This window comes from Seriola lalandi, unplaced genomic scaffold (genome assembly GCF_002814215.2).
Source record: "Seriola lalandi dorsalis isolate HSWRI2012SDOR001 ecotype SW California unplaced genomic scaffold, Sedor1 jcf7180002054566, whole genome shotgun sequence".
In the NCBI taxonomy this organism is placed as follows: Eukaryota; Metazoa; Chordata; class Actinopteri; order Carangiformes; family Carangidae; genus Seriola; species Seriola lalandi.
Genome location: NW_019525119.1, coordinates 677633 through 705353, shown reverse-complemented (window position 1 = coordinate 705353; position 27721 = coordinate 677633). Strand labels below are relative to the sequence as shown.

At 39.7% G+C, this 27721-nt stretch overlaps 1 protein-coding gene across 2 annotated transcripts; it reads right to left on the bottom strand.

Annotated features, from left to right (window-relative positions):
• znf644b (zinc finger protein 644b) lies at positions 1-27467 on the bottom strand. Of its 2 annotated transcripts, XM_087176702.1 has the most exons (8): positions 27322-27467; positions 26580-26647; positions 22909-22957; positions 8380-11082; positions 6608-7186; positions 4445-4567; positions 4070-4166; positions 1-2878 (listed from the first exon to the last, which is right to left on the bottom strand). In XM_087176702.1, exons 4-8 carry the CDS (start codon positions 11066-11068, stop codon positions 2701-2703), a joined length of 3666 nt encoding a protein of 1221 aa, XP_087032828.1. In that variant the 5' UTR covers positions 11069-11082; positions 22909-22957; positions 26580-26647; positions 27322-27467; the 3' UTR covers positions 1-2700. The 2 variants fall into 2 exon arrangements, with proteins under 2 accessions (XP_087032828.1, XP_023272291.1); XM_023416523.2 differs by lacking the exon at positions 6608-7186.
• Positions 27468-27721: the final 254 nt, after the last annotated feature.

The following is a 27721-nucleotide window of genomic DNA, read 5'->3' as shown; positions in this document are numbered from 1 at the left end:
TTTTCTTCCATAAAATCTACCAGAAATTCATTGTTTTTATTTTGCTACCATATCATTACTGCAGTGTACCTCCCACACATCACCTGTTAAACCAGTGTTCACATATTCTCTTTTTCTTGCTGACGATGATGATGATGATGACAACACTATACCAATACACATATAGCAAAACCAAACAAAGATAATCCTGGAAATACAACAGAGTCATTGCAGATGTTACACTTTAATTTTAGTGTGATCCATAGTATTTTCTTGTTTCTGTGTAAAGCTGCAGAAAGATTCAGTTTTAACCTTCTTGTGTTTTTGCTTTTGAGCTCCACATAAAACAAAAAAATGTGTCCATTTGTTTCCACCGATCAATCGCCATGACTATCAGGCTTCAACTGTACATCCAAAGTCTTCATCAGACACTTTGCCGAACTGTTTCACACACTTGTCAAACCTTTTGTCCACTTCACCAAAAACTATTATTACCAACCAGTTCCCATGAGTTACTACTAACATCAACATCCCATTGTTCATTTAACTCAGCAACACTGACTTTGATTTTGTATGTTTGGCTGATTAAGTATAATTCACTAAATTTATAGTAGTGACGCTTTGTATCATGCATGTTGTTTATTAATGCCACTGATTTCTAAGTTAAACTTGAAATCTAAAAACAATCGAAGCTCAGTAGAGAAGATATATATTATATAGAAATTATTACATAATTTGATAACTTGTACGCTAATAATACAAATCAGGGTATTACTGTATATTTCGGAGTGCTACAATTTTAAACTCTCAAGTGTAACAAGTTGAATATTTCAAGGAAAAATAGATAGATAAATAAATACATAAAATGCCTAATCTTTTATGACATCTGGTCATACAACCAGGGTAAATATTTCTTTAATTTAGTTAAAGTTTTACAGTGTGAAATGTGAAAAACTGGGGAGCAATATATACATTTACATTCGTTCAATACACTCAGTTTATCAGGAACACCTAGCTAAAAACAAATGCAGTCGAAGCCAACAGTCCTTCAGAAAATCCTCCTCCATGAAGGTTATAGTGTTGAGTTCGAATTGTGTTGACTCGATAATGTGATCATTTTGGAGGCTGTAATTTGTGCTGCTGTTGAATTTAATCGCATTATACAGAGAGGTGTGCCTGTTGTTTGGCCCCTCGCTTATTGATTTGTATAGAGTGGGCAAAATAATAGGAACACCTGTCAACATAACACATGCAGTTCAACGGTACCGCAAAATACACGACTCGACTCGACTCAAGCTGAACATTTTAACCTCCATGAAGCAGGGCTTTCTGCAGGGCTGTTGGGTTAGACCGCACAACTGACAACTGAATGTATAATAATGATTTTCTCTTTCTATATGGATTAATCAAACTCTTTGAAGTGTGGGGTGAATTTTTTTGATAATGCGTTCAGCTGACTCAACCACATACAGTGGGTGCGCTAAGGAGGACAAACTGTAGCTGATATATACAATGTACACACAGGAAAAAAAGAATGTCTTCTTCCCTGCTTGATTAGTTGAACAGTGAAAATGTAAAAAAAAAGAAGAAGAAAAAATAGAAAAATTAGAATTTAAGTGCACCAGTTCAAACTGATATGCCATCTTTGTGCATTGCATAGCCCGTTCTCCTGTCTGAAAGTATCAAACTGTCTCTGCTAAGCGGCAAAATAAGCACCAAGTTGTGAGGAATTGTGTTAAAGTTTGGAGGACAGGTTACGGGGCATGTTCTGTATATGTTCAGTGCAAATATGTCACTAATTACAAGACATCCTTCCTCACGTGAAAACCGAAGCCTTCAGACATACAGAGCTGCAACAATGAGGGGAAAAAAAATAACAATATATCATTATAACTGTAAAATCTTTCTCGTGATAACCAGATCACGAAAAAAGACGCCGATATCGCAGCCGCGACGAGGGCCAGGTTTCAGATATTGCAGTGATGGTTGAAGGTTGAGCAGCAGAACAAACAATGACGGAGCAAGTTGTCTCAACATAATGCAGCATGTTGAATGTCACTTTGATTAAGAGGACTCTCTGCTACAGGCACAGAGAGGTGAGATCCTACAAAGCATCCGCAAACTAATGACAGCCCCTTGTACACTGCTTAAAAAGAGCACACTATTTATTTTATGTTGGTTCTAAGAGAAAGTGAGACATGACCGTCATTCAATATAGCAGTGGCAATATTCCTCTTATGGCAAAAAGTTTCTTATAAAAAGTAAGATATTGAGATTTTTTTTCAGTTATTGGCATAGAAAGTCAGATATTTGGATATTTTTTTTCATTTTATAATTGTAATCTTTTCTCATTTTTACAAACTAGTTTGTCATAATAACAAGGCACTTTTTTCTTATCATGACAAACAATGCAGACCAGCTTGAGTTGGAGAAATATGTTTATCTTTTGCCACGGTTATGTTCAAATTAAACTAGATAGATAGATCCTAAAAGATAAATCTTAAAAGTTGTATTAACTAAGTGGATAAGGCAAAGCATAGCATTGTAATATCCTATAATAAAGTTATTGCTTATATATACAGTATTATTTATATATAAGATTTTAAAGTATTCTGAATTAACTATTATATACTTCTATCAGCAGTCGCAGATTACTTTAAAATAATGAGTGGTATTAAATATTGTGCAAATTCAGATTTCACATTCCAGGCCGGTGCAACTCTACACAGTGCCTGGGTGCTCTTGAGTCATGCTTATTTGTATTTTGTGTCGAAGACCCAAAACCTCCACCATCCCTGTTCCTGAGTGGGGCACGTCAGTGTGCAGAAGGTGCCTCTGTAAATGCTTGATCCAGTCCTCCTGGATGGACAGGGGACCCTGGAAGACCAGGTCACAGAATCTGCAAAGGTAAAGAAAGGGAGAAACAGTCACTGCTACTACACGCAAACATTTTCCTCCAGTCAGAAAATGTAAGATGTTCTCTGTTGTATTAATATCTCTCCACCCCTCAGTTACAGATTCCATATGTACAGGGAGTGGCCTGGGTCAGGTGATGTGTCTAGTGTATTACTCTGACAAGGGAGTTCGTAGACGTCCTCAATTTACTCTGAAGAAGGGAAGCTGTTGTCTACTGACTACACGGTGTCTTGACAGTGTCTCACCCTTAAGCCAGTTGAGTGGTTTCCCAAGCAGCTGTGGACTATAAACCTCTCGCAGGAAAACACTGACAAAAAGAAAAAAAAAGCCACTGCTTCCATGTTTGCACTCTGAAACGAGTTGTTGATTTTTTGACATTTCAGATATCGCATGTGGTGCGGCCCGTTGTTTAGGTGGATATGGGCCTGGAATCTGGGAGAGGATAGGTGCAATAGCTGTGGTTGAAAGGCCGCACCTTTTTAGCTCTGGGGTGCCCCTCATCGTCGGGGATTTTCTTGGCTGGTTCCCCTTTCTGATATTTTGAGAGTCTGGCCTGTTTACTCCAGTTTTGGCAGATTCTGATTTTCAATCAATACAGCTCAAATGTATGTTCATAATAAAACAGTCACTATTAAGTATTAAGTAACAAGGTGAGGGGTCTCTCTCTCTCTCTCTCTATGAATAAGGGGAAACTAACTATTTCTGGTTATAAATCTTCACTTCTTGGATCCACACATGCACAGGTGAGGTAAGCGGCGTGGCGCTAGTTTTAGCCGCTTTGCCTTTGCTAGCTTCTTGAAATTGGACATGTTGAGTAGGGTGATGGTGTTTTACGGGTCTCATTAAGTTTGTCGTTCCAAATGTTTTTGTGGTTGTTCCTCCGTGGCTTACTTTGGCCAGCAGCGACAAGCATCCAGCTGGCTTTGCTAGCGCATGCACAGTTGATGCACTTGCAGCGCACACATTCCACACAGTCACACATTTTAGGCCGTATATGGACGTCTGAACTGAGGCCCGTGCAGACCTTTGCAGCCGCACAGATACGGAACATGTATTTTACATGCGTTCCAGTTGCATGGCCGATGAGCTATCGGCCCTGTGCCTGTGTATGAAATCTGTAACTGGGTGGAGAGATTTCTCGCTGCCTACACGTGTAACCTTCCATTCTTTGTACCTGCAGGTGAGTGTGTAAATCTGAGAGTTCAAGGAGGGTAAAATCTTCTTTTTCAGCCCAGGCCTTGGTCTCGGCTTCTTCTGCTTATAATCATAGCCTAAAATACAAAACAGCACACTGCTTTATCTGAGGCAGTGTATTAGGTTATCACTGACAGGCAAAATATAAATAAATAATCCCACAGCCAATAATCTATTCTAGTCAAAATCTCATTTGTTAAAGTGAGATGTATGTCTCCCAATGCAGCATTCATCCAAAAATATTCTTCTTAATTTTGTTCTGCAGATCGAGCCACTTAATCGATGTTAATCTTACATTCTGACATTTTTTCTACAATTTTTATCGCGTGACATTTTTCCTTTTTCAGAAACTTACCCGGTTCTTCAAATACAGCAATCCTCTTCCTGCATGCATAGGCCTGAAGATGACCAGACAGACTGACAGCAGTGGGGAAGTTGCTGTTACACTCAATACAAATCTCACTTGAATCACATTCCCCTGAAAGATAGAACATGGAAAAAATAAATTAAACTCAAGGGGGAAAAAGGCAAATGGGTGTGGTTATATTTTCCACCTGCTTTGTCTTTATGCTTTAATGGGAATTAGTATTGGATGATGTTCACTTTGAGACTGTTTATCTGATACTTGTGCCTAAAATCAAGGTTTAGGATCATCAAAAGTTACATAGCATTTTAAGGAGAGAGGCACTGTAGGATAGCGTTTTGAGTTCATGCAGTAATTTTATTATCAGGCAAAAACTGTTAGTCCCAGTGTGATCTTAAGTCTTCTTCCACCTGGTTTCATTGCAAACATCTGATTTGCACTCTCCTGTTTGAAAAGTGTTACCGGTAAAGTTTAACACAATCTTGTGTCTTCAGGGGGGCCATTTTCACATACACCACCTCATGAGAGTCACGCAGGATTCATAAACTACACACAAAAAATAAATAAATAAAAGAAATCACAGATCTGTTAGTCTTATAACAGAAAACCGGCAGCGATACTGCTGCACTCCATTACTTGTAATAAATACCCAGAAATGGGATGGTTAAGTGGTTTTCCCAAAACATTAAACATTAAAATTAAATAACCTGATTTGATTTTTTAAAGTAATTTCAGCTTAAAGAGGAGATAAAAACAGTGTCCCATTGATTTTCTTCATATAAATAATATAAATGTTGATTAAAAATGGTGTAATATAATGTATCTAATAGTATAATAGAAACCGGAATCCAAATCAGTTTTCAGGGCAGGACACAGAGCAGACAGCCATCTTTGGGAGTACATTTAAGCTGCCACTATAACACTACAATAATGACAAGCGCTGTAATATTCAGTTTAAAATAAAACTCAACAAAGAGCAGTTTGATTCTAAATCTTCACCAACATCTTTCTCAGTCCCTGACTGAAAGTTTGATTTGGACAGACATTAATCAAAATCGTGCAAACACGGATGATGGGCTTCCAACTCGACATCAAGAGAATCTCATGATTTTTTAATATGAACTTCAAAAACACTTTGGTGACATTCAAGCGACAATATGTGTTGTTTTCTTTCTCCCACAAATCAAATGATTGTGAACCATTCTCACACTGTTTAACCGGCTTCCCCCTGCAGAATACAGGTATCTGTACTGAGAAACTGTAAATTGGTGATAAAATATTGATTAAACAAATGCTATCCCCATTACAATATGTGGTGCATTCCTCTTCAGTCAAACAAAGCTCAAATGCTCCTCTACTGATAATAAGGGGAAACAATACGAGCAGTTTGATTCTACTTTACCGTCATTAAGGCATTGTCAAGTCTTTTCACTGCCAGATTTCATTCGGGGGTAAAATATTTCACTTTTCTTTGATTGATGATGCCAAAATCTCCTGTTCCAAAATAGTGTTGTCAAGCAAAAGGTATAAAATATAATGCACTTGCTGCAATTCAAATTAAGCACCAGACACAGGAGATGAATAATATGCAGTTAAATAACTCTATTCTAACTATTGTACTTTAAGATATAGTGTCCCATCAAGCAATTCAGACACTGCTATTCTACTGATGATGATAAAATGAGCAAGTGACCATAACTAATATATTATTATAAATCATTTAAGGGATATACGTGTATTTGATGAGAATAACTTATGAACTTTAGCCACTGTTAACAACAAAGCAGCTCGCACAAAATACATGTTCTACACATTCGCATAGAATTAACACACGAATGATTCAACTGAGTAGTAAATTACTTTATATTTCTTGAAGTTCTTCTTATGTCTATGAGGGATTTTGCAAAAATATTTACAAATATAGTATAATTTAACCAATTTAACCAATTTAACCAATTTAACAAATGTAATTTAATCTCCTACTGTAGTTCCTACAGTGTGAAAATCAACTTGCATGGACTCAAAACTTACCTGAGGTGTTTGGCAATGATGTAAGTCACTGTATCTGTGGAGTTCAGTTCTACTCGTGCTAAAACATACAAAACCTGCTCAGCCATGAAACTGCTCTCAAGCTCAAAGCCTAGGCCTCCATACCGTGAGTCCAGGCGGGCTCCACACCTGTCATCTGTGTCTCCTCCTTGTAATCTTTGGTCATAACACAGAGCTTCCTGGCTGCATGGGCGTCGCGGTTGTTTCTCGCTGTGAGCGCCGAACTTTCCCGTCTCGTCTTTAGCAGTTCAACTAAAGTGCTTGAGGAGGCCTTCAGGTCTGTTTGTGCTTCTGCTTGTGGCTTATTCCTCTCTGAGAAGGCCTGTGCCTCCTGCTTTGGTACAAATCTATCCCCTATGGCATGTGGACGCTTCATTTCATACTGGAGTGTCACTGGTAGTGCCGCGCGCATCAAGACCAGGCCGCTGCTGCTGATGAACTTCTGAGAGACTGAAGGTCCTGGAGGGAAGTGGTCCTTGTTTAGGATCTGCAGTATGTTCCCATGTTCCTTTTTGTCCTGTAGCAGCTCATTTAGGATGCACAGCGGGGACTTACTGGTGCTGGTAACACTTCTGCCTATTCGTTTCAGGTGTCCCCTCACATGGTTGGAGAGGCCAGTCTTAGTATCAAACCAACCCCAGCACAGGGGACATGTGTGCTCTCCTTTTGTTTCTGGCTTAACAGCTGTATTATAAGATAAAGTTTGTCACAATAATTGAAATGAAAGGATCAAAACAGTATCCCGTACTGCAGCTGTGACTTTAATTATCATGCATTAGCAAAGAAATTACAGCAGCCATGCTAAAAAAAAAGGCTAAATCTGTCTTACAACTGAATATAAGTTCACCCAAAATCTAAGTAAGCTGACAATTGCCATTCACCAAGCCCCACCCCCGTTGGTTACTGTTGCTATGCCTCTTTCAATTCTCACATGGCACATACATTGTTTATAATGACAACCAAATAAATTTGCCGCTTGAAATTTATAGTGATTTTCAAAATAATGGGTCCTTCATTTCAGACGGAGCTAGACAAAAGTGCTTTTTACTTTCTCACCAAAGAGATGAAAACTCTCGCTGGCAGATTTTATCAACTGTAGAAAGCTTATTAAGATAATGATAGCTCCATGAGTTGGGTGACAATGCTGCCTTGTAAAACTCGAGGGGAACATACATGATATTGTGCTAAAAGACTGAGGCTAAAGATAGCATCCTCATTAGTGAATGATCCAGAGAAACTATAAGACACAGCATTTTTCCTATATTGCATTGTAGAACTACTTGGTCCTAATATCATGTGAGACAATTTTCATTCTTAACCCTGTTTAGCTACTTAGCTTATATAACTTGCCTTGGGATACAGAGTTCATGATGCTTCATCTTTTGTTTAGCAGGATGTTCAGGATGAACAGAAAAAAGAGCGGACAGAGCTGCAAACATTGGTCCACAACTCTGATATAATAGCATCCAGAACCTGCTCCTGTACGGTGGGGAAATACTACACAGTGGAAGTGCCGGCCGTGAATTGGGCTTTTTCTTTTTTCTTTTTAACATAACCTGTACACCACAAGATAATCTATTATGAAATGCGAGGCCTTGGAGGTAACACTGGGTAGCGTCTGACTCTTGGTAGTACGCTAGGTAGCTGGAAGGACTAATGTTGGAGCAGGTAAACAATGCTGTTTAATCCATTTCTTAAACTTGTGTATTCATTTGTTTTGAAAAAGGCTAGACAGGCCTGCTGTGCCTGTTGGTTGCTAAACTATGTCTGGACGGTTGCTTTTGGGGGAGGGGTTTATCAAACACTCATTCATATCTCCTTTGTTTGAGTTCTGATCGTTTAATTGCCTGTAAGAATAGTTGAAATAAAGCTCGTACCTCTTCTCATTTTCCTCATGGCGGCGGGGATCCTTCTGCGGGTTCGCGGCTGATGATCACGCAGCGCCACTTGCTCCGGCGAAACCATGTGCCGAGCGTTATAGCTCAAGCCCACGCGATGAAGGTGCCCTCGCACGTGATTGGACAGACCCACTCCAGACTCAAAGATGGCGGGGCAGTACGGACAGAGCTTGTGCTCTACCACTTGAGAAGGGGAAACAACAAAGCCGTCACTCATAGACGTACAAGGCGACTCTGGGAAATCATCACACACTGTGGTTTCGATATACTCCTCCTTGATTATGAGTTGCTCTATGTCACTGCAGTCTTCATCTCCGTCATCTTCATCTGTGAGCTTATGGGCGCTTTGGTCTTTGGCTGAAAACCTCTGCCTCTTTCTGAAATACTTCCGAGCGTACGGGTTCCTTTCTCTCTCACTGCTTTCCAAGAAGCTGCCTGTGGCTCTGCTGGTGTCATCACTGAAGTTATGGCCGCCCTCACAGCCTTTCTCCAGCTCTCCAACTCCAAAATGTTTCTTACGCCTCCGGCTAAGCCTTGGCAATATATTACCATTCATGTTGTCAATAGTGTTTTGCAAAGGTGTTGACATTTTTCTCACTGATAGAGAATTTTGGTTTGTTTTGGCGTGTAAACTCCTGCTTTCCAGGTTGTTCTTGCTACGCTGACAGAACATCTGGTCTAATTTAAGACTTCTAGCTGATGGTAAAACATCAGCCGTTGCAGGACAGTTTGCCTGCTTTGAGCTGCCAAAAGCCTCGTGGTCATTTTTTTCACCGTCTTCTTCCACACAGGTGAGATCAGTTGCCACATCTAATTTTTCCTCTGGCTGCAGGAGTAATTTTCCATGCTTGCCGATCCTCCACAGAGATGGCGACAGCGTGTTTTTGGTGCAGCCGACGTGGCACTTGAACTGAGGGGAACTGACGGTTTTGTCTTCAGACTTTTGAACGTAAATGTCCTCATGTCCACCGGAGCAGTGGGGGAAACGGGCTGCTTCTCCAAAGGCAGATTTACTCCCAGCAATTTTGGGCTGGTCGGCAAACTTTCTATAATCGCCAGAGTGTGATCGCGGATTCTCCAGCTCAGGATGTCTTTCCAATGTTACTTTGTCTCTGCTGGTGAAAAAACCCATCTTACACTGAAATTGAACATGGTCTGCTTCCTCTGCATCATTAGTATGAGTCATTTCCCCACACTGAGGCTGGTGTGTGTCGAGGTGTGCGACATGCAAGTGTAGTTCAAGTGCCTGCCGTGTGAGAGAAATGTAGTTACACTCCTCACAGAAGTAATAGTGCTTCAGATTATCATGCGTTTTGGCATGCTGGACAAAGATTTTGGGGCATTTACAACCAAACACACACTGAGGGCACTGCACTGCGGCGCCTCCGTCTTCAACGTCAGTGTTTTTGAGACCCTTGATTTCCTCCATAAGTTTTTCCAGCCTATCTTGGTGAATAATGATGTGCCTCATGAGGGAGTTGCTATCACAGAACAGACGCCCACACTCCCTGCATATAAAGGTCTGTGAAACATTTTCACTGTTCACCTGATTATGCTTGCCTAAATGATACATCATATGTCTATGGAAATGTCTTTTTTCCTTGAAATTAACATTGCATATTGTGCATGAGAAGAAAGACGGATCTCGCCCAAGTTGCTTCGTTGTCGATTGCTCCACTTTTGGACTGAAATTGTCTTCATCTTCAGGGTCATTTTCCTCATTACAGCCTTCCTGTGCTGCTCTATTAATATGGTGCTCGGAGTGTAAAGCCGGGAGATCTTTGAATGGCACCACGGAATATTTAATACCGCATTGTGTGTCCAAAGAATCGGCTTTGCCGGCGATGTCAACGTTTTCAACATCATTACCACTGCAGCAACGTCTGCGTGTGTGATTTAAGCTGTTGTTAACCTTTTCCAGAGAGCCTGCCATGCTTTTTACATGTGTATTGTGGCGCCTGTCTCTTTGGTGTATCACTCTGGTCTCCAGCCTTCTGTCAGTGTGCAGGAAGCTCTCTCTTTCCGAATCCCAACTGATTACTTCAACATCATCGCAATCATCAGAGGAGTTTTCTGGCCATTCAACGCCGTGTCCAGATCCTGTTTCTATTGTCTTTTTTGTCCGAGGTTGGCTAATGTGCATTTGCTCTGCACTGTCACCTGACAGTGCGGAATAGGCCAGTTTAGACTCATTCTCCTCCGAGTGAGACGGTGGCGTGTTGACACCTGGCTGTGTGGCCAGTGTTTTTACAGCGAGCCCCGCTGTGTTCTTCCAAGCGTCTGATTGAAGCTCACTAGGTGGTGGTAACACCTCGGGGCTCATGTCCTTCTCCACTTGCCACGCGGCATCCAGGACATTGTTGGATAAAACAGAGCCTTTGTTCAGGACACAGTGTACCTCTGAGGTGGGGTGTGAACCAGGCCCATTAACAAGTGCTCCTGAAGGCAATGAATTGCCTGCATGGGGAACAGCGGGGACACTGCTGTATACAAATGGATTCGGCTGGGTTCCATTTAAAGGGTTTTCGTGTTCATCTGAGGACAGACCTGCAGTATTGTTTTTCAGAGAAAATGTGTGACTCTGTAATGGCTCCTGAGTACGACCCGGGCTGTCAGACACTGATTCCACGTCTTTGTCCTCTTGAACATCTGGCTTCAGATCAGACATAGTAGCAGTACTTTCTGAAATATAAAAGAACATCACAATATTATTAAGACGTCTCTGTTTTTATAATCCTAGCTAAGCATATTACCACTTTGTTTTTTCATCCTAAGACAATTTACCAAATGAAATAATGTAAATTACAAAAGGACACGCTGCTGTACAACAGGTACAATAAAATCTATTTCTTTCTCATTCACACTGACAATATGGTACTGTTGAAAGAAATAGTTTTTTGGGCTATTCCCACCGCTCCGTAAAATGAGAGTGGTATTATTCTGTGCTGCATTATGATTTTCCAACACCCTCTTTTGCCACCTCTATTCACAACAAACCCTGCTGTTAGCCCTGAATACCCTGGCGAGGATGCTTAATTATGTGAGCGTACTTCTGGGAGATAACCTTCCTGCTTCGCCACCTAAAGTTCTCAGTCGTCTGCTAAAATTGACCAATTTCCATGGGAACAAAGTACACCTCCAATGAGATCATATTGTGTCTTATCACTCTGTGATGGTGCCAACACAGATCCCAGCATGAGACTGTTGTTACTTGAATCCTGCCAAATTGGCAGGCACACAATCTGTGTAAAACGCACACAAAGAAAACATACACCTTTGCACATCCACATGGACAGGCATACTAATTCTTTTAAGAATGGCTGAATTTAAGCCACAAGGGTTCTTTTCTTATTTTTATTCATATTTATTTGAACAAACATATTAAAATTGATGCCTTTGAATCATTGAACAGGATCATAATCAGCACACAGTTCAACATGTGTATGCTAGATCTCATCACAGACTGCACTGTGCTGTCCAAGGCTGATTTAGTGTAAAATGTAAGCTCGGTGGATTTGACATCCAGGGCTGGTCGCTCTCTACAGGAAGTTGCGTTGCTAACGAAGTGGTAAATTCAGTGTTAATGAGTGGCTTCACTGTTACCACCTCTGAGGTAAAACCTTCCAAGCTCCATATTCTCCCCATCTGTTGTGGTGTTAGAGGTTTGAAGGGGGAACAGACGCTCTATATTTAAAGCAAACTTCACTGTTACCCCAAAACGGCAGGGTGGCAAAAACCATCAAAATATCTTGGTTCAAAATGTGCAAGCCTCATTAGCAGCCGACTCACACAACTCGCTTCTATATTTATAACGAACAGAGGTTCAACAGAAATGCGATTTTTTAAAAATGTATTTGCTTCTGTTTACTTCATTTAGTCAATGTTAAAAGGCTGACTTTGATTTACCTGAAGATATTTACAGGGATTATCAGCTTTAATACGGTTAAGCTGTATGCACAGATCAATCTGCTGTGTACTTTTGTGAACCCTGTTTCGTATTTTACCCAAGACCCAAGACACTCGCCTTGTTTTTCAATTTGGTAAACAAGATTTAGAAAGAGCGTCATTATTTTTGTGTTCTGTTAGACAAAGGAAAACAAACTACAGAACACCTTTCAGTTATGAACTGAGCAGTTTTCATTCTCTGTCTTTCAGGACATGAAGTCTGCATCTCATTTTGAGGACAACAGGAATAGAAAATTATGTTTTCAAATTGGAATAAATTCACATGCTATAGATAAACCTTTTGCCAGTTTATTAGGTACACCTGTCCAATCTGATGTAATCCGATACAACAACCAAGCAATATAACCTACATTTTTTTGAAGCCTTTAAGATTATTGTAACACGTTTTTTTTAATAATCTGTCCTGGGTGAACAAAGTATTAGAAAATACCAACCACACTCAGTGGCCACTTTATTAGGCACATCTGTATTATCCTATGCAACCGAATACCTTTATAAAGCTTATAATATTTAGTTTTGTTGACACTGTCAAAGAGGCATTAATTCAGCTATTTATTTATCATTTAGGGAATGGTTAGTGCTGAGAGCTGTTTCTAATATTCTGCTTACCTGATGCGTATTATGTAAATGAAGTGGACAAATCATTTGAAACACATCTCAGTATACACCAATGCAGTCGTGCAGAATCGTGGCACCAACAAAAAATGGAGGAGTTTTCAACTTTTATAGAGATGGGAGTTGTTGCAAGGCTGTTGTGTTGGATGAAATAAGATTGTTAGAGGTGTACCTAATAAACTGTAAACTCCACTGCCATAATAATAAAAGCTTTGATTTTTACTTTACTAACAGCAAAAGTGACATCAACTCAAGTTATGGAGTTAAAAATGATCTCCTGCAGTATGCTGTGATAGTCGGTGGGTTGGGAAGCATGCCATGTACTCACATCAGTATGGCTTTGAGTCTGGCTCACAACCTCAGCGCATGTCATGCCCTATTCTCTTTCATCTTCCTGTTATTCTCCACTGTGCACAATCTAATTTTGTGAAAATGCCATAACATTTGCCTGCAAAATTTTTTTTTTTAGCTTGAATTATTTATTTCATTAATCTAGGTAACTGTGTAGGCAGTAATGTCATATGACTTTTCTTTAAGGGCAATGTGACTATAATAGCAGGTGAAAGTGATTAGAGACAAAGTTCGCAACCTGCGTCCATCACAATGACACTGAGCGCAGAGGTCAAGCATTATTGTTAGACCCTGTCAGTGCGATTCTCTGATCTACATTTCAAGAACCGTCTACTCTACAAGGCATTGTAAAGTGAACGTCAGACAACACTATTGATTGATAACAATCTACACAGAGATTGATAGTGTCTGTGCAAGTTCTCATTCGTCCAGGTCATTGTTATCTCTTTCCCAGATTAAATCGAAGGCAACTGGACTTGTATTTGTCTTCCACAGACAAATACAAGTCCAGTTGCCTTCGATTTAATCTGGGAAAGAGATAGTGATTGATAGTGAAAATAATTGTCAGTTGCAACCTCACAGTAGACAAAGTCCCGTTGACCATTGAACATCGAATCATGAACATTAAAAAATAAAATTAAAATTAAAAAAAAAAGATAGATTCATTGTGACTCAAAGTTGTTTAATTCAGAACTTAAAGTCTAGCAGGACAACAAGCTGATTGAGCAGGAAGAGTTTGGTGCTGTAGGCTTGTAAGGCTGTGAATGTCTAAGCAAATTCCTTCTTCCTGTTCAACTGAAAACCCAGGCTGGCAGCACAGTGGAGACGGCGCTAAAGACCAACTGGGACCAGTCAGCCAAACCATTTCAACTGCTGGAGCTGTCTGTATGGATCAACAGCCAACCTTATATTCCTCTGCCATCGCCTTTGCTGGAGAAATGTCTAAACAAGGGGGCCACGGTCCCTCAAGTACTGCACTACACAACTTCCTCAGCTAATGGGATCTATTGATTTATTTGACACAATGTGAATTTATGAAGCTGCCTCTTTAGTGTGAGAGTATCAAAGCGTGGCTCAAAACAAACAGACAGAGATACAGCTTGACACTCCAGTAATCCCAGGGTGAGTATGTTCTCTCAGCGAAGGTGCCACAGCGAAAAAAAAAAAAAAAGAAAAAGAAAAACACTGTTAAGTTCTTCTTCTGCTATCTTAGCCCTGCCGTTACTCACAGTATCAAACAGCAGAGAAGCAGGAAGAAATTACTACTATATGATAAAGCTTGTCTTGTTTTGCATAAGAATACAAAAATTAAAAAATTAAAAAAACACAACACTTGCAGATTCAGAAAACAACCCTAAATTTCTTAAATTTGCACAGGAGAAAATAAAGAGAATGGCTTCACACGATGTCTTTGTCTGGATTACATACTCTTTTATCCCACTGAATTCTTGTCACCCAAAGGTCATTTCCATAATAATGGTCTCCATTCTCCCTAATGGGATTTTGGCTGTGATTATGTATGCCAGCATCTTGTGCAGACACTATCAGCCCTGTCATCCTGAATTGCACAAATGTAATTACACAAAGCCTTTGATAACTAAACAATGTAATTTCATGCTTGAGTGAAAATATATACTGGAGTTATATTGACTCAAAGTAAAGGGAAATATATGAGGGCCATAGGTCGTATGTTGCAAAGAAATTGTGCTTTTTAGACAAATTAAACAATAAATTAAATGCTAATGCATGCTTTAGCAACAAGAATATCGGCATGCATCCACGTGATTTAAGTAAAGATTCACAGGTAAGCATTACTGGAAGTGGTAACTTAAGGCAATACTGTGACATATTTGAGAAATACTCAGATGTGAGGATCAATACCACTCTGAGGTCTGTCTGTTAAGTATGAAGTTACAGCTAGCAGCTGGTTAGCTTATCTTAGTTTTACTGAACACTGGAGGTAACAGATAGCCTGAGGTAAAAACAAAAAAAAAAATCTCCCCATCAAACTTTACCTTGCTTTAAGTAATAAGATGTTAGTATAGAAAATAATGTGTTATAAAATATGTAAAGGGTATACACATGCACAAAATAGAAGTGAAACAGAAACTTCTGCTGCACAACAACCTCATTAAAAATCCCACTGAGATTTGTTACTACACTAATAACTTAAAAACTCCATCCCTGGAACATAAGCTTACGCAACAGTATGTTGTGTGGCTCACTCCATATGTCTAGACAAGGATGGTATTTAAAACCAAAAAACAACAACATATTTAACAGACAACATTTCCCATAAGCCCTAAAGAAGCAGATAGCAGAGATTACAACTAGGAAGTTGAAAGATTTACTGGTGATCATCATTGATACGAACAAAACTGCTGCCGCCGCGGTGAATTTTTATGGGAACAGTGGGTTTTTTTTTGTATGTTCACAAAGTAATTGTTGTTTAACTTGTTTAAAACCACAAATGTTTCAATTTTTCTAATAGCGTGTTTCATTTTCATTTAACGAAGGCTAACCCCGCCGTGACGTCAAGACGCTAACTTTTATGAAGCTACAGCCGGCAGCGGGCTAGCTTACAGTAGCTTAGCATAAAGGCTGGAATCAACAGCTAACATGGTTCTGTCCAAAGGAAACAAAATCCTACTACCAGCAGCTTTCTAGCTCACAAACATGTCGTATCTTGTTTGTTTAGTGCCTACAAAAGAACAAGGTGTATACAAGTTGTTGTTGGTGTATTTTTTACAGAGCTAGGCTAAAAGCTAGGCTAGCTTTCCCCCCCTTTTCCAGTCTCTGTGCTAAGCTAACCAGCCGCTGGCTTTAAGTTCATTTTTTAGAGGACTGATATGAGACCGGTTTCAACAAGCATATATTCCTAAAATGTCTCCTTCTTTAACCAAGTTCTGGGATAGAAAATAATGTATTTAAAAAACAAAAAAGTGAAGAGGGAGAAATGGGACACAGAGACGGGACAAGGTTCACACCGGCGAGAGCAGCGCCTTGAACCAATCACACAAACCAAAAACAGTCTTGTTCTTTGGCCGAGGTACAACATTAGCAGAGAGAAAAAAAACTGCCCACAACAAACTTCTCCTTGCCCCCCCCCCCTCCTGAAAAAGGGGAATGAGTGAAATGGCTGTGATGGTAGATTTACTGATGAAAAAAGGTGAAGCGAGAACATTCGGAGTGATAAAAGGGGACAGGGAGCGAGTGACAGTTGGGTTAAGACAGAAGTCATGTTCAATAGCAGGTAGAAACATCAAACAGTGAGTTCACAGGAAACCCATGCAACCTTGTCTTGAAGGAGGATTTTCTGTTGTGTGGAGTAGATTATATCTGTTCAAGCTGCTGACACGGCCTCATTTGCTGCCCGTAGTGTTGGAGGGGGATTAAACGATATAAACTTTAAAGCTTTAAACAATACCTTTCAAAATTAAATGGATTAAGGGAGGGATGTCTGATGGGGATTTCCCAAGGCTTTGTTAGTTTTAAACTCTACTCCTTTTAAAGAGGGGAAGAAGAAGAAGAAGAAGAAGAAGTAAAAGAAGAAGAAGAAGAAGAAAAAAAACAGCAGTTAGAAATTTCTCAGGCATGTGACCGTTTTAATGAGGCTGCTCTCACATTGAGGAGGGCAGTAGGCACAGGAGGGCTGCCAAGCAGATGGCTCTCATAAACATCATATCTGCTCTGTTTAGATACATGACTTCTCATCCCCCAACACTGAGAGGAAAACAAACCCGACCATCACCACAAGCACTACCCACTTGCCCGCTTTTGGCAAGCTGTGCCGGCTCGTTGAAATGGCACATTTCCATTTCCTGCATTTCTCCTTCATAACAATATGCATGAGCTGTGCAATTGATATACATAACCTCTAATCTGTTATAAGTATGCAGAGGAGATGCGGTGATTGCAGCGGTGGGTATTTTTGTTTAGTGGCAGTTAGGATGTTGACTTTTATTAAATGTTATTATTACCATATAACTGAAAGTATATAAATACTAAGCAAGACAGAGGTTGTTGCTATGATTAGGCATGCTCAGATGCTTTCCACTTCAGTTGAGATGGGGGAAAAAAAAAAGAAATATATATATAAATATATAACAAACTTTGTTGCTGCCGCTTTGCCGTAGACATGTGACCATTCAGATGAAAGGGAGTTGGTGTCAAACTGCTCTCCAAATTGAGGACAGGCTCCACATTGCCGAGCAGACATCAGTGAGCTTAGATACGGAGGCATGTCAAGCATCGCAGGTATTAGGATGAAATCTCTCATTATCTTTCTTTAAAACATAATATGAGAGCACCACGGCAGGAGCAGGGAGGGGGGCCTCATAGTCACTAATGGCAACCAAAGCGAGTCCTCAGTAGTCACCTTGAGTTCTATTATTAGATCAGGACAAACAACTCCAAACAGAAACTGGATCAAGTGTGTCGTTCGCAGCCTCTGATTGGGTTTAGAGACCTAGAAATGGCTAAAATAAGAACCACTATGATCACATGGGGGTCAAAGAGATGACAAGAACAGCAGAGCCTATGGTGAACAAAGAAGAAACAAGCCTCTGAAGAAAAAAAAACGCCAAAAACTGTGGCTGTCAAAAAGTCACGAGGAATTCAGAGGCCAACAAAAGCCTATTTATCTAACTCTATCAGAAAAAGTGGACAGCTTGAGCGCAGTAGCCTTGACAGCAGTGGGAATCCCTTGTCATTTCCCAAGATCCACACACACACACACACACACACACACACACACACACACACACACAGGCACACGCAGACACATGTAAGACGATTATTCAGTACTGCTTGTCAATTGTACCTTTTCAACCCGGATCAATGAGTCGTCTTGCACCAGGGGCCTGTATCAGCGCCAGTCATTAACATGTGAGTGCCACTCTATCAGCTCCAGCTCCAAATAAATCAAAGGGTCGGCCACAGAAGAAAAGGGGGCTAATATTTCCTCAATAACCCCAGAGAGACACCATGGAGAGATGCAAATTGCCTCCCAGGAGAGCCCGGGGGATGTGAAGGAGAAACTCGCTGGGAGGCAACGGGAAGCTAATGAGTATAATGGTAAATGTATACAAGGAGAGGGAGAAAACCCTCTCTATTCATACCAATTAATACAATCTTATCAATGGAGGTGTACTGTAAAAGGAGGGCCCGTGTCTAACCCCTTGCCCTCCTCCCCATCTCCACCTCGCGAGCATTTGTATTATTCAACACGGGCCAGGCTACGGTCATTAGGCCTGTGGGAGGCTGGGCCAGGCCTGGGGAGTTAAGGAGATTTTAAAAACCACTCACTCCTCACATCAAAACAAATTGGGCCAAATCAAAGGGGCTCAAAAATGTCCTTTCTTTGAGGGGCGAGGGAGGGAACTGCCATTGTTGTGAAAGCCTGCTTACTGCGGCGTCGGTGTACAAAACGCACCAAAAATAATAGACAGCGGTAGTTGGCGATAGTTTGAAGTGGCTTGGTCATGAAGTCCTACTGCATTTGTGATAATTATATTAATTCAATCTATAACAGTGTTAAATGCCTTTGCTTAAGTAATTATAATCATGGCATATATATATATATATATATATATATATATATATATATACCTTGAATTATGGTACTTAACAACTATAACATCAACATGGGTGTTGATTTCTTTTCTGGATTATGAGCCAATTCACAGGATTTTTCCAGTTTCTTGTTACAAAGGAATATTTACTTCACTGAAAAGGAAAAAGACACTGTTTTATTGCTGTTGCTAACATACCGTCAGTTGTTGTATGTCTGACTCCGCAGCAAAAAAAAAACAAAAAAAAGAACAAATTAAACAAACCCACACATGCAGACACATGCCAACATATTCAAACACACACTGTGAAAATCCCCGCTTCCAAAAATGTTATTTTCTTCAAACTGTGAAAAATCTAAGCTAATGGAGGGTGCGATTATTTCACCTGCTTCCAGCTTTTTTAAAATCATCTGGCATTTTCTTGATTTTGGTGCAAAAATCTGTTTTATTCTGTCTTGTTTCAAATTACTGTCGTTTATTTCCAGCTAATTTGTGAAACAGGTTTGTTTATTAAACTGGTTATGATACTCTAACCCCCCCCCACCACCACCACCACCACCACCAGCACCCCCACCACAGTTTTTTACATGAAAAATGAATTGGTAGGAGTTTTTAATAAACACTTGTGACAATCTACAATCCAACATAACAATGAATAAATATGATCAGAAATAATAAAAAAAAAAATCATAAATAAATGAAACACGGATGAAAACACAAGATTGGCACATGTTGTGAGAGAGACGTTCATTTAAAAGGTAATAAAACATACCACTTTCATACTTTAAAAGGTGCCCTGTGGAGTTTTCTTGCACACAAAAAAAAAAGTCATCTTACCTGTCAGTCAAAACAAGGGTCCACTCACCGCTAAAAACACTGCTCCATAGCGCCACTAGTGGTCAAAAACTCCACAGGGTGCCTTTAAGTTACCGCTGAAGAAAAACTGAGCAGGATGTAGTTTAAGGAAGCATTGAACTACCTGAAGGGGCAAATGCTATTCCTTCCTCATATGCTTCAAAAGCAAGAAGAAGAAGAAGAAGAAGAAGTAGAAGAAGACGAAGAAGGAGGAGGAGGATGAATGCCTCAATGTATCATTCTGAAGGTCATTTATTAGGGTGGAGAAATATACCTGACAGCTGCTGACTGGAGGAGGATTTGCCTCCAAGAGATCACCGAGGGGACTGAAATGAAGGTTAATCGCTATATAACTTTCTACATGTATAATCCTATACTCAAGATTTCATTGAGCATGTCTGTAAAAGCCCTCCGTCAGCATAATTGCGCCTAACCTGTGCCCCGCATGCTCAAATCTCTAAAATATCACATCCAACTCTGAGAATAAATGGGAAATTAATGAGGAAAGTGCTGAGCTCAACCTTAGATAGGTATCACAGAAAAGGGTTAGCTGTCTCACAGCTCATGTACAATAGAAGCTCACTAATCCAAACCCTCAGAGATAGAGGTTGTTTGGACTTGTGAAATGTTCAGAGGGATAAATACAAGACTATTCTAATTTGACACTCCTGTAGACTTGGGTGCATCTGGGTCAGATCTGAAGTATAAATACATACAGCGCTTATTTTGTTTAGGTTGCCTGGTAATTTGGATTTAGTTATTGTGCTTGACAAATAAAACCACAGTTAACTCAAATATAAATAATGGATGTACACTAGATTATTCCTCAAAAATAAGCACTAAATGACTTGTACTATAATATTATGAATACACATAACTGCATGTGCATATGGATTTTTTCTTTTTTTTTACCTCCGGACATTATTTACTATAAGGTTTCATATAATGATAAGCATATATTTTTAGCCCTTCTTTGTGTCCATCATTCATCCCTTCTTTTTTTTAACATCTTTTCAGTGTAATGTGATTACACAGGCCACATTATCTGATGTTGCTTTTCAATACTTCATCCTTTTGAGTGAGGACTTTGCATATCAGTGATCATATTCTGCCCCTTAGTGGAGGAAACGGTCCATAGCCTGAGTGAGGCGGGATAACAGGAGGGTTGATCTGCAGAGGGGGAGCAGCAGGCTGGATTGTGGGCATCGGCAGCCTGATCCAGTGCTTCATCCAGCCTTTGATGGACCAAAGATTTAAATAGTCTGAGCCTGTTTCTGCTCTGAAACTATTTCCTTGCCAGGAATAAATGGGAGTGCTATTTAATTCATGCGTAATCCCTTAAGAACAGAAAATTTACGTCTACGAACATGAATGATAACCAGAACTAGACACTAAAAAGAAAAGAAATCCGAGCGTTCATGTTGTCAAGATGTGCACTGTATTGTAAGTTGCTTGTTTGAAGCTTTTTTCTATAATCAGGCTGCATCATGTGTCAGCGGATAAGTATCTGAGAACGAAGCGTTATCCCTAGAAATTCATCCAAAATACGTTTCTGCGAACCCTTCTCAGAACAGCTGCCGTCACAAATTAAGAAAGCAAAAGCTTTCTCATGTCTTCATACAGCTTCCTACAGGAGCAGCAGTGAATGTTCATTTATATGACGTGCACTGTAACCAGGAAACAAATATGAGAGCTGAAATTACTGTATGAGGGTTGAAAATAAGATTGTACGCACATACTAGACATATTAAATCAAATGTCAAAAAATTGTGTAGGTAGAATCAATTTGCACAAAATGGTACTAGTGGCCACTATTAAGCATTTTACAATTTCAAAAATCTGATCATCCCTCAAACATAACATGGGTTAGAAAGTATAGAAACTTTATGAGATGGAGCAAATAAGATAAGAAGCAAATGTATAAAGATGTGGAGACTTAAAATACACGCCATACTTTTCATATTAAATTTCATCACATACTGACGTATTTGCACTGAAATGTTAAAAAGTGACACTATATTGTAACTGGTACTGTATAAAAGTCTAAAAATCAAAACGACGTAGCCCCGCAATTAACGACTATTTCAATAATCAATTAACATAGTGTCACAAAACAGTGAAGAATGTCAATCACCAAGGTGATATCTTCAAATTTCTTGTTCTGTCCAACCACTGTCATAGAGAACCAATTAAAAAGACATTTATTAAAAAAAAGGTGGAAATGAACCTCTGGGAGAAACACAGCTTCTTGTGTACGTGTCTGTGTTGTGGTAGGTTGTTTAGAGAGAGCGACCAGCATGAGGCTGTCAATGAAGTTGGAGACAATAAAGCAGAATCACTATTTAGTAAATATTTTGCTATAAAAATTACAGAAGAAACTCCTGAGCAACACTTGAACTACTCATTTAATAATCCTACCACTCAATGCGGTGACAATTTCAACATCCAAATTCACCACAGTGGCTTGGATTTTTAAGAAAATTAAAACAAAGACAGCTGAACTGTGATCGCTATTTGCTTGTCAGTGATTCTGTTTCACACTGGAAAATAATCAACAGCCAGCTTGTCACTCCCTACAACCTGCCAAGTGTAGGAGTGGAGGCACTGACACATGTAACTGACATCTCAGATTTAATTTGACTGGTAATCACACCCAGCTATAGTTTCAGAGCATTTCACACATCTGAGCTACAGTTTCAGGTGTTAAGCCGGTAAGGAGACATACAACTGTGTCTCTGAGCGATAACACCTCTTCAGAGACGGCCACATATTAGGTTTATGCTCTGCCATTATGATTAGAAGAATTGCATTATTAACGAGAATATTAAGACTTCACATAATACACATGTTCTTGCTTTTCAATTAAAACAACCAACACGCATTTTCGCTCGTCTGTAGCAGTGGCTTCATTTCAGTTCGGTGGCTATTTGAGACAAATTATAAATGTGCATCGCCTCACTTGCATGTCACCTTGTTGGGATTCTTGTCTGAATCATGAGCCACGAGCGGATAATGTCACTTCTATTAAGAGACAATATTCTACTAATGCCACCTCCGTTTGTAACATTTGAGAGAGTGTATCTGAATAATCAGACAGTATGTTTAACGAGATAAAACTCGAAGAAGGAACCAGTCAATGTGTACTCACCAGTCTGTGTCGAAGCTCTGATTCCATCACATGGTTCTTTAAAACGCGCCTGTAACAGAGTCAAATAGTTAGTAAAGTGTTCTGAAACTTTGTTAATAAAGCTGACAGGCGGCACACTATACACAGATCTCACATGGGAAACAACCCAAGTAAGATTTCAGTGCAGTTTCATGAATCCATGTGACACACCCTGCCTCAGGGAATCTGTCCCTCCAAATTCAACCTTTGTTTTTTTGGATTCATAACTGAAAACTGTTGACATTATTTCCTCAACAATACAGCCAAGTAAGGACACAAGGAAATACGGTTTTAGCAGGGTCGGATTAAGGACTGGAATGATTGACAAGAAGAGAAACCTTGTGTTTTGTTGGCACTGGCTTTACTTCCTTATCGTCCCACAGAGAGCACACTACTGCACATGTACAAATACACCTATATTTACATTTACTTATTTGCCAGATACTTTTATCCAAGGCGACTTACAAGTGAGGGACATCACTAAAGCTTCAAATAATGATGACAACAACAACAAAAACAACATTCTTCTTTCAATGTTTGTTCAAACCCAGTATAGAAAAGTATCGAAGTGGTCACCCAAACTGAGCTTGCACTTTTATTGAAAGAGACAAAATACAGGAATTACCATAATGCACTCTTATTAAACCAGATGTTTTATATGTTGTATATTTAAACATACAGTATATATTGCATTTCTTTGCCGAATAGTCCTTCAAAAACTGTAATGTTTGTTATTCTTCATGGTGAAGTTACTTATGTTTGGGGTCAACTCAACCCTGGAAATGTCAAACTCCCTGTTGGGCCTCTTTAAGCAAACTGGTAAACAAACATAAGTAATGTGTCATTTTCTGTAGTGGACATTGAAAACATGCGTTCAAATTCATGTTTATCAGATAATAAGGAAACATTAAGACGTATAAAGGCAGTTAATCAATGGTAAGTGTGCCAAAAAGACAAATAAGCACCTTTACAAAAGACTTTAGTGTCGCAGTTATGTTTGCTGCCAATTCATGAACTTTACCTTAAACTCTCCTCTGTCTTATGTAACAGTTACTGGTTGGATAAAATTAGTATTTACTGACACCATCTCGGCCTGTTGTGCGACAGAAAAAAGAAAACCTGAACAGCGTCATATGTTAAGACCACCTCGAGAAATAACTGATAGGTATTAATTTCATGCAGATGATTCAATTGCAATAGCAATGTGATTCTGTGAAAACACGCCGCCCTTGTTTCCTCACCTCTAATATAGCTCTGCAGAACTCCACGTTCTTGGTAGATCCACCTGATTACTAAAATATCTCATCTCTGCAGCTGTTCTTCAGCCGAGTCGCTAATTCAGGCCAGTGTACTCCCATTTAAGTAGTCCCAGGTGTCTTCATTTATAGCTGTGTAAGCAGCCAGCCAGGCCAACGGAGAACACATAACTGTTTGCTATGCTGAGCATTCAGGGACTTCAGGCATCTTGGTTAAAATATTTGACCTTGTCGAGTGACATATAATCAATTTCTGGATAACATGCCTCAACCATGTGATTTATTTAGTCCAACAGTTGACTCCTTTACTCTCTGCGGTACATTAATGCAGTTAAAACCTACACTAGGCTGTTAAGCTGTCACTGACTTCTTCCTATAGCCACGTAAGCTCGTCCTTACGCACCTGCAGGGAGTGATGGACTCACTTCTTTAGGTCTGTCCTTTCATCTTTACAATACCTCAATTCCTGAGCTGGGATGTCATTCATACTCGCTGTCTGCAGAAGCTACAACTTCCTACTTTTGCCTCATATGCTTGTTTATCTCTTCTGTTTAATGACTCATGAAATCACATATTTCAGCTAATATAGAAGGGAGGTGCCTTTTTTTTCATAGATTGTTCATATAATTATTCTGGGTGGTCACTGGGGATGGACAGATGGATGTACGAAGCACCATTTGTCTCGGTGAAAATGTTTTACCACCAATTTACTATTATTTACCATGATTTATGACGTAAAACGCTCCCTTTTGGCCAGTTCATGATGAGTAGTGTTTGCGAGGCAAAAACCACAGTTGTGTTCAACTATTGGAGCGTATTGGAGTCCTTATTTTGATTTTTATTTATTTTATTTTTTTTATTTTTCATTTAGATTTATCTATACATGAAAAATATATTTCAAACACAAAAAATAGACATAAACTAAAAAGTCTAGCACAATCAAACTACAATGTACATAATCTCTCCTACTGTAGATCCAACGTTATGGAAGTTCTGTAATGACAAAACTACTGAGCACAAAAATATCAACAAAATACTCACACCATAAAGGAAATGTGTGATTAGTTGCAAGTTCAATTGGTCTCTGCATTATTTGCTTTCAGTTTGATGATGATGTTTCCAAAGAAAAATATCTATATCTGATGAACGCTATAGCAAATTCAACCGAGCAACACCTTTTGCTGCATAACACTCTGCAGATCAGAACCACCAGTGTTTGGGTTCTTTCTGTCAATTGTCAAACGTTTCCTTAGCAATGTTTATTCCCCAAGGTGTGTATCGTCCCCAACAGCTCAGCTATTAAAATACTATAATCTCTACCATCATATAAAACTCTTCCTTAACCTGCTCTTCAACAACAACTACATCAAATCCTGAAGACAATTTGAAGATTAGTATGCAAATAATTTTCTTTCTTACTGGAAGAAATTATATTATAATCATCAGTGAGCTATTAAAACAGTTCCAGTGCTGTCATGCTACTGCTTGAACATTGCTATAGCTATTGAAAGACAACAAAAATATTGCACTGCAAGCTGATGCAAATGTAGTCATTTAGACAGTAATAATATCTAATTAAACACAACGACAAAGTGTTTTTGATTATTCTGATTCATTAGACCTCTAGACTTCAAAACTATTGCTGCATTCACACACTGTCGGCAGAATGGGAAGAACACAAAAAAACACCCCTTATTCTGATTTGGGAGTATTCATGTATTATTTCAAGTTGGTTAGCGCTAGTGCTAACCTTGTAGTCACACCAAATAAACAGCCTAAATTAGCTACTTTTGTTGTGTTATGTAACAGTTCATTACCAAGTGAAACCAAATACAAACGAACACACAGTGTCTATCTCCCAAAAGATTAGTTAAACTGATTGTATTAGTGTTAGCAATGGATATTATTTTAATGTAATTGCCAGCGGCAGTGCATTTGCAGCCATTTTGCCAATATTATGTGGACATGTCAGAATAACAAAGACGGTGAATAGTTTACTTTATAGTGAACAATAAAGGCTAATTTAGATTTTGGACATTTGCTAATCAACGTCACACTGCGTCATTACTGACTGATGTAGTATCATGTGTATCGCGTTGTGTGACTGTCAGTGGAAAGTAGAATCACGGACTCTTGTCAAACCAATTTGAGAAATTTTGATGGTTCTATGTAATGGATAAATTCCACACTCAAAATGCAGTCAAATAAAAAATGAAGGGAGGGTAAATGTAGTGCACTAAAGGCGCCTACAGTAAACAGGGAGTGATTTCAAACACAGCCTTCATCAGGCAGACGTTGGGTGAAGCTATGTTGGCAATTATGTGATTGTAAGTACTACTAATAATAATAATAATAAGTTGGGGGGGGGCGCATTGATCAACCACAGTTTGTACTCACCCAAGCAGTCCTGGGGACAAGTCTCCTCAGCTAAAACACCTGTGTGGGTGGAGCCTAGGTGTGTAGTCCTATAACAACAACAAAAAAAATATTTTTAGTCTAATTGGGAACAGCTATAGACCACAGCTTGTTCAAAATCCAAATTTTAGTTGTTAAAAATGTGTTTAGATGCTATGTTAGATGTCATGTTTTGCTGTCCTTATTCCGGCCCTTCAGTGCAGTCTCAATTTGACCTGCAGGTTGACTGGAGTTCAGCTTTGCTTTAGCCACTGGCAATACACCTGGCTTTTAATAACTTCCATACGATGTGGGTCTACTAATATTCCCACAGCCACCGCATTCAAAATCACTCTCACTCACTCTTTCTCACAATCACCCTGTGTTTGTAATAGGCCATTTAAAGTCAGAGAGGGAAGGCAGAGAAGCCAAGTTTACTATGTAGCCGTTTAGGTCTGCGTGAGATGATTATATTCCCTACAAAGATATCCAACGTGACAACAAATGTTATCACGCCGTACGAATTCAACCGTAACAGCTCTTTTCTGTCGCCTAGTCCCCACGTAGCAACACGGAAGCAGTTTTAAGTTAATGTGAGAAAACACGGCGGCACCGTTCAAGGCACTGCAGTGTTTTCATAGCTTCACAGCGACCTCCGACAGTTACACGTCACTGACTAATGACCGTGCCTGGATACAATGTATCCCTGCGCACATCATACGGCACCGCAGAGTGTAACGCTTACCTGAGGGCGACGACGACGATCGGAGTCCACAGGTTTGTCATTGCGGTTGACATCGTCACTGGTTCTTCCCTTTCTGTTAGACTGTCGCCATTTTGCTTTAAAATCACGTAGGTTGTACTCCGGTCCAGGGGAGAGGGCTTCACTGTTCACGGCGGAGGTAGAGAAATGAGCGTCACCCAAAGTGCACACCGACCCCTTTTGTCCAGGTTCCCCGCGAGCCCGAGAGAACAACACACTAGGACCATCAAAGGATAGTAACCAAGCTACAATATTAAAGTAACACTAATGTCCCCACATATGAAATAGGAGGATAACAGTGTAACAACACAACAAGTTTTTTCTTTTTAAAATTTGGGATTGAGGTGCATGACCTTGAACTGCATACTACATTAAATTACCT

Coding starts and splice junctions, on each gene's coding strand:
- znf644b (XM_087176702.1), bottom strand. CDS start 11,068: ATGTCTGATCTGAAGCCAGATGTTCAAGAGGACAAAGACGTGGAATCA. Junction 7,187..8,379: donor CATGAGGAAAATGAGAAGAG/GTACGAGCTTTA, acceptor CTTATAATACAG/CTGTTAAGCCAGAAACAAAA. Junction 4,167..4,444: donor TGCTGTATTTGAAGAACCGG/GTAAGTTTCTGA, acceptor TTTGTATTTTAG/GCTATGATTATAAGCAGAAG.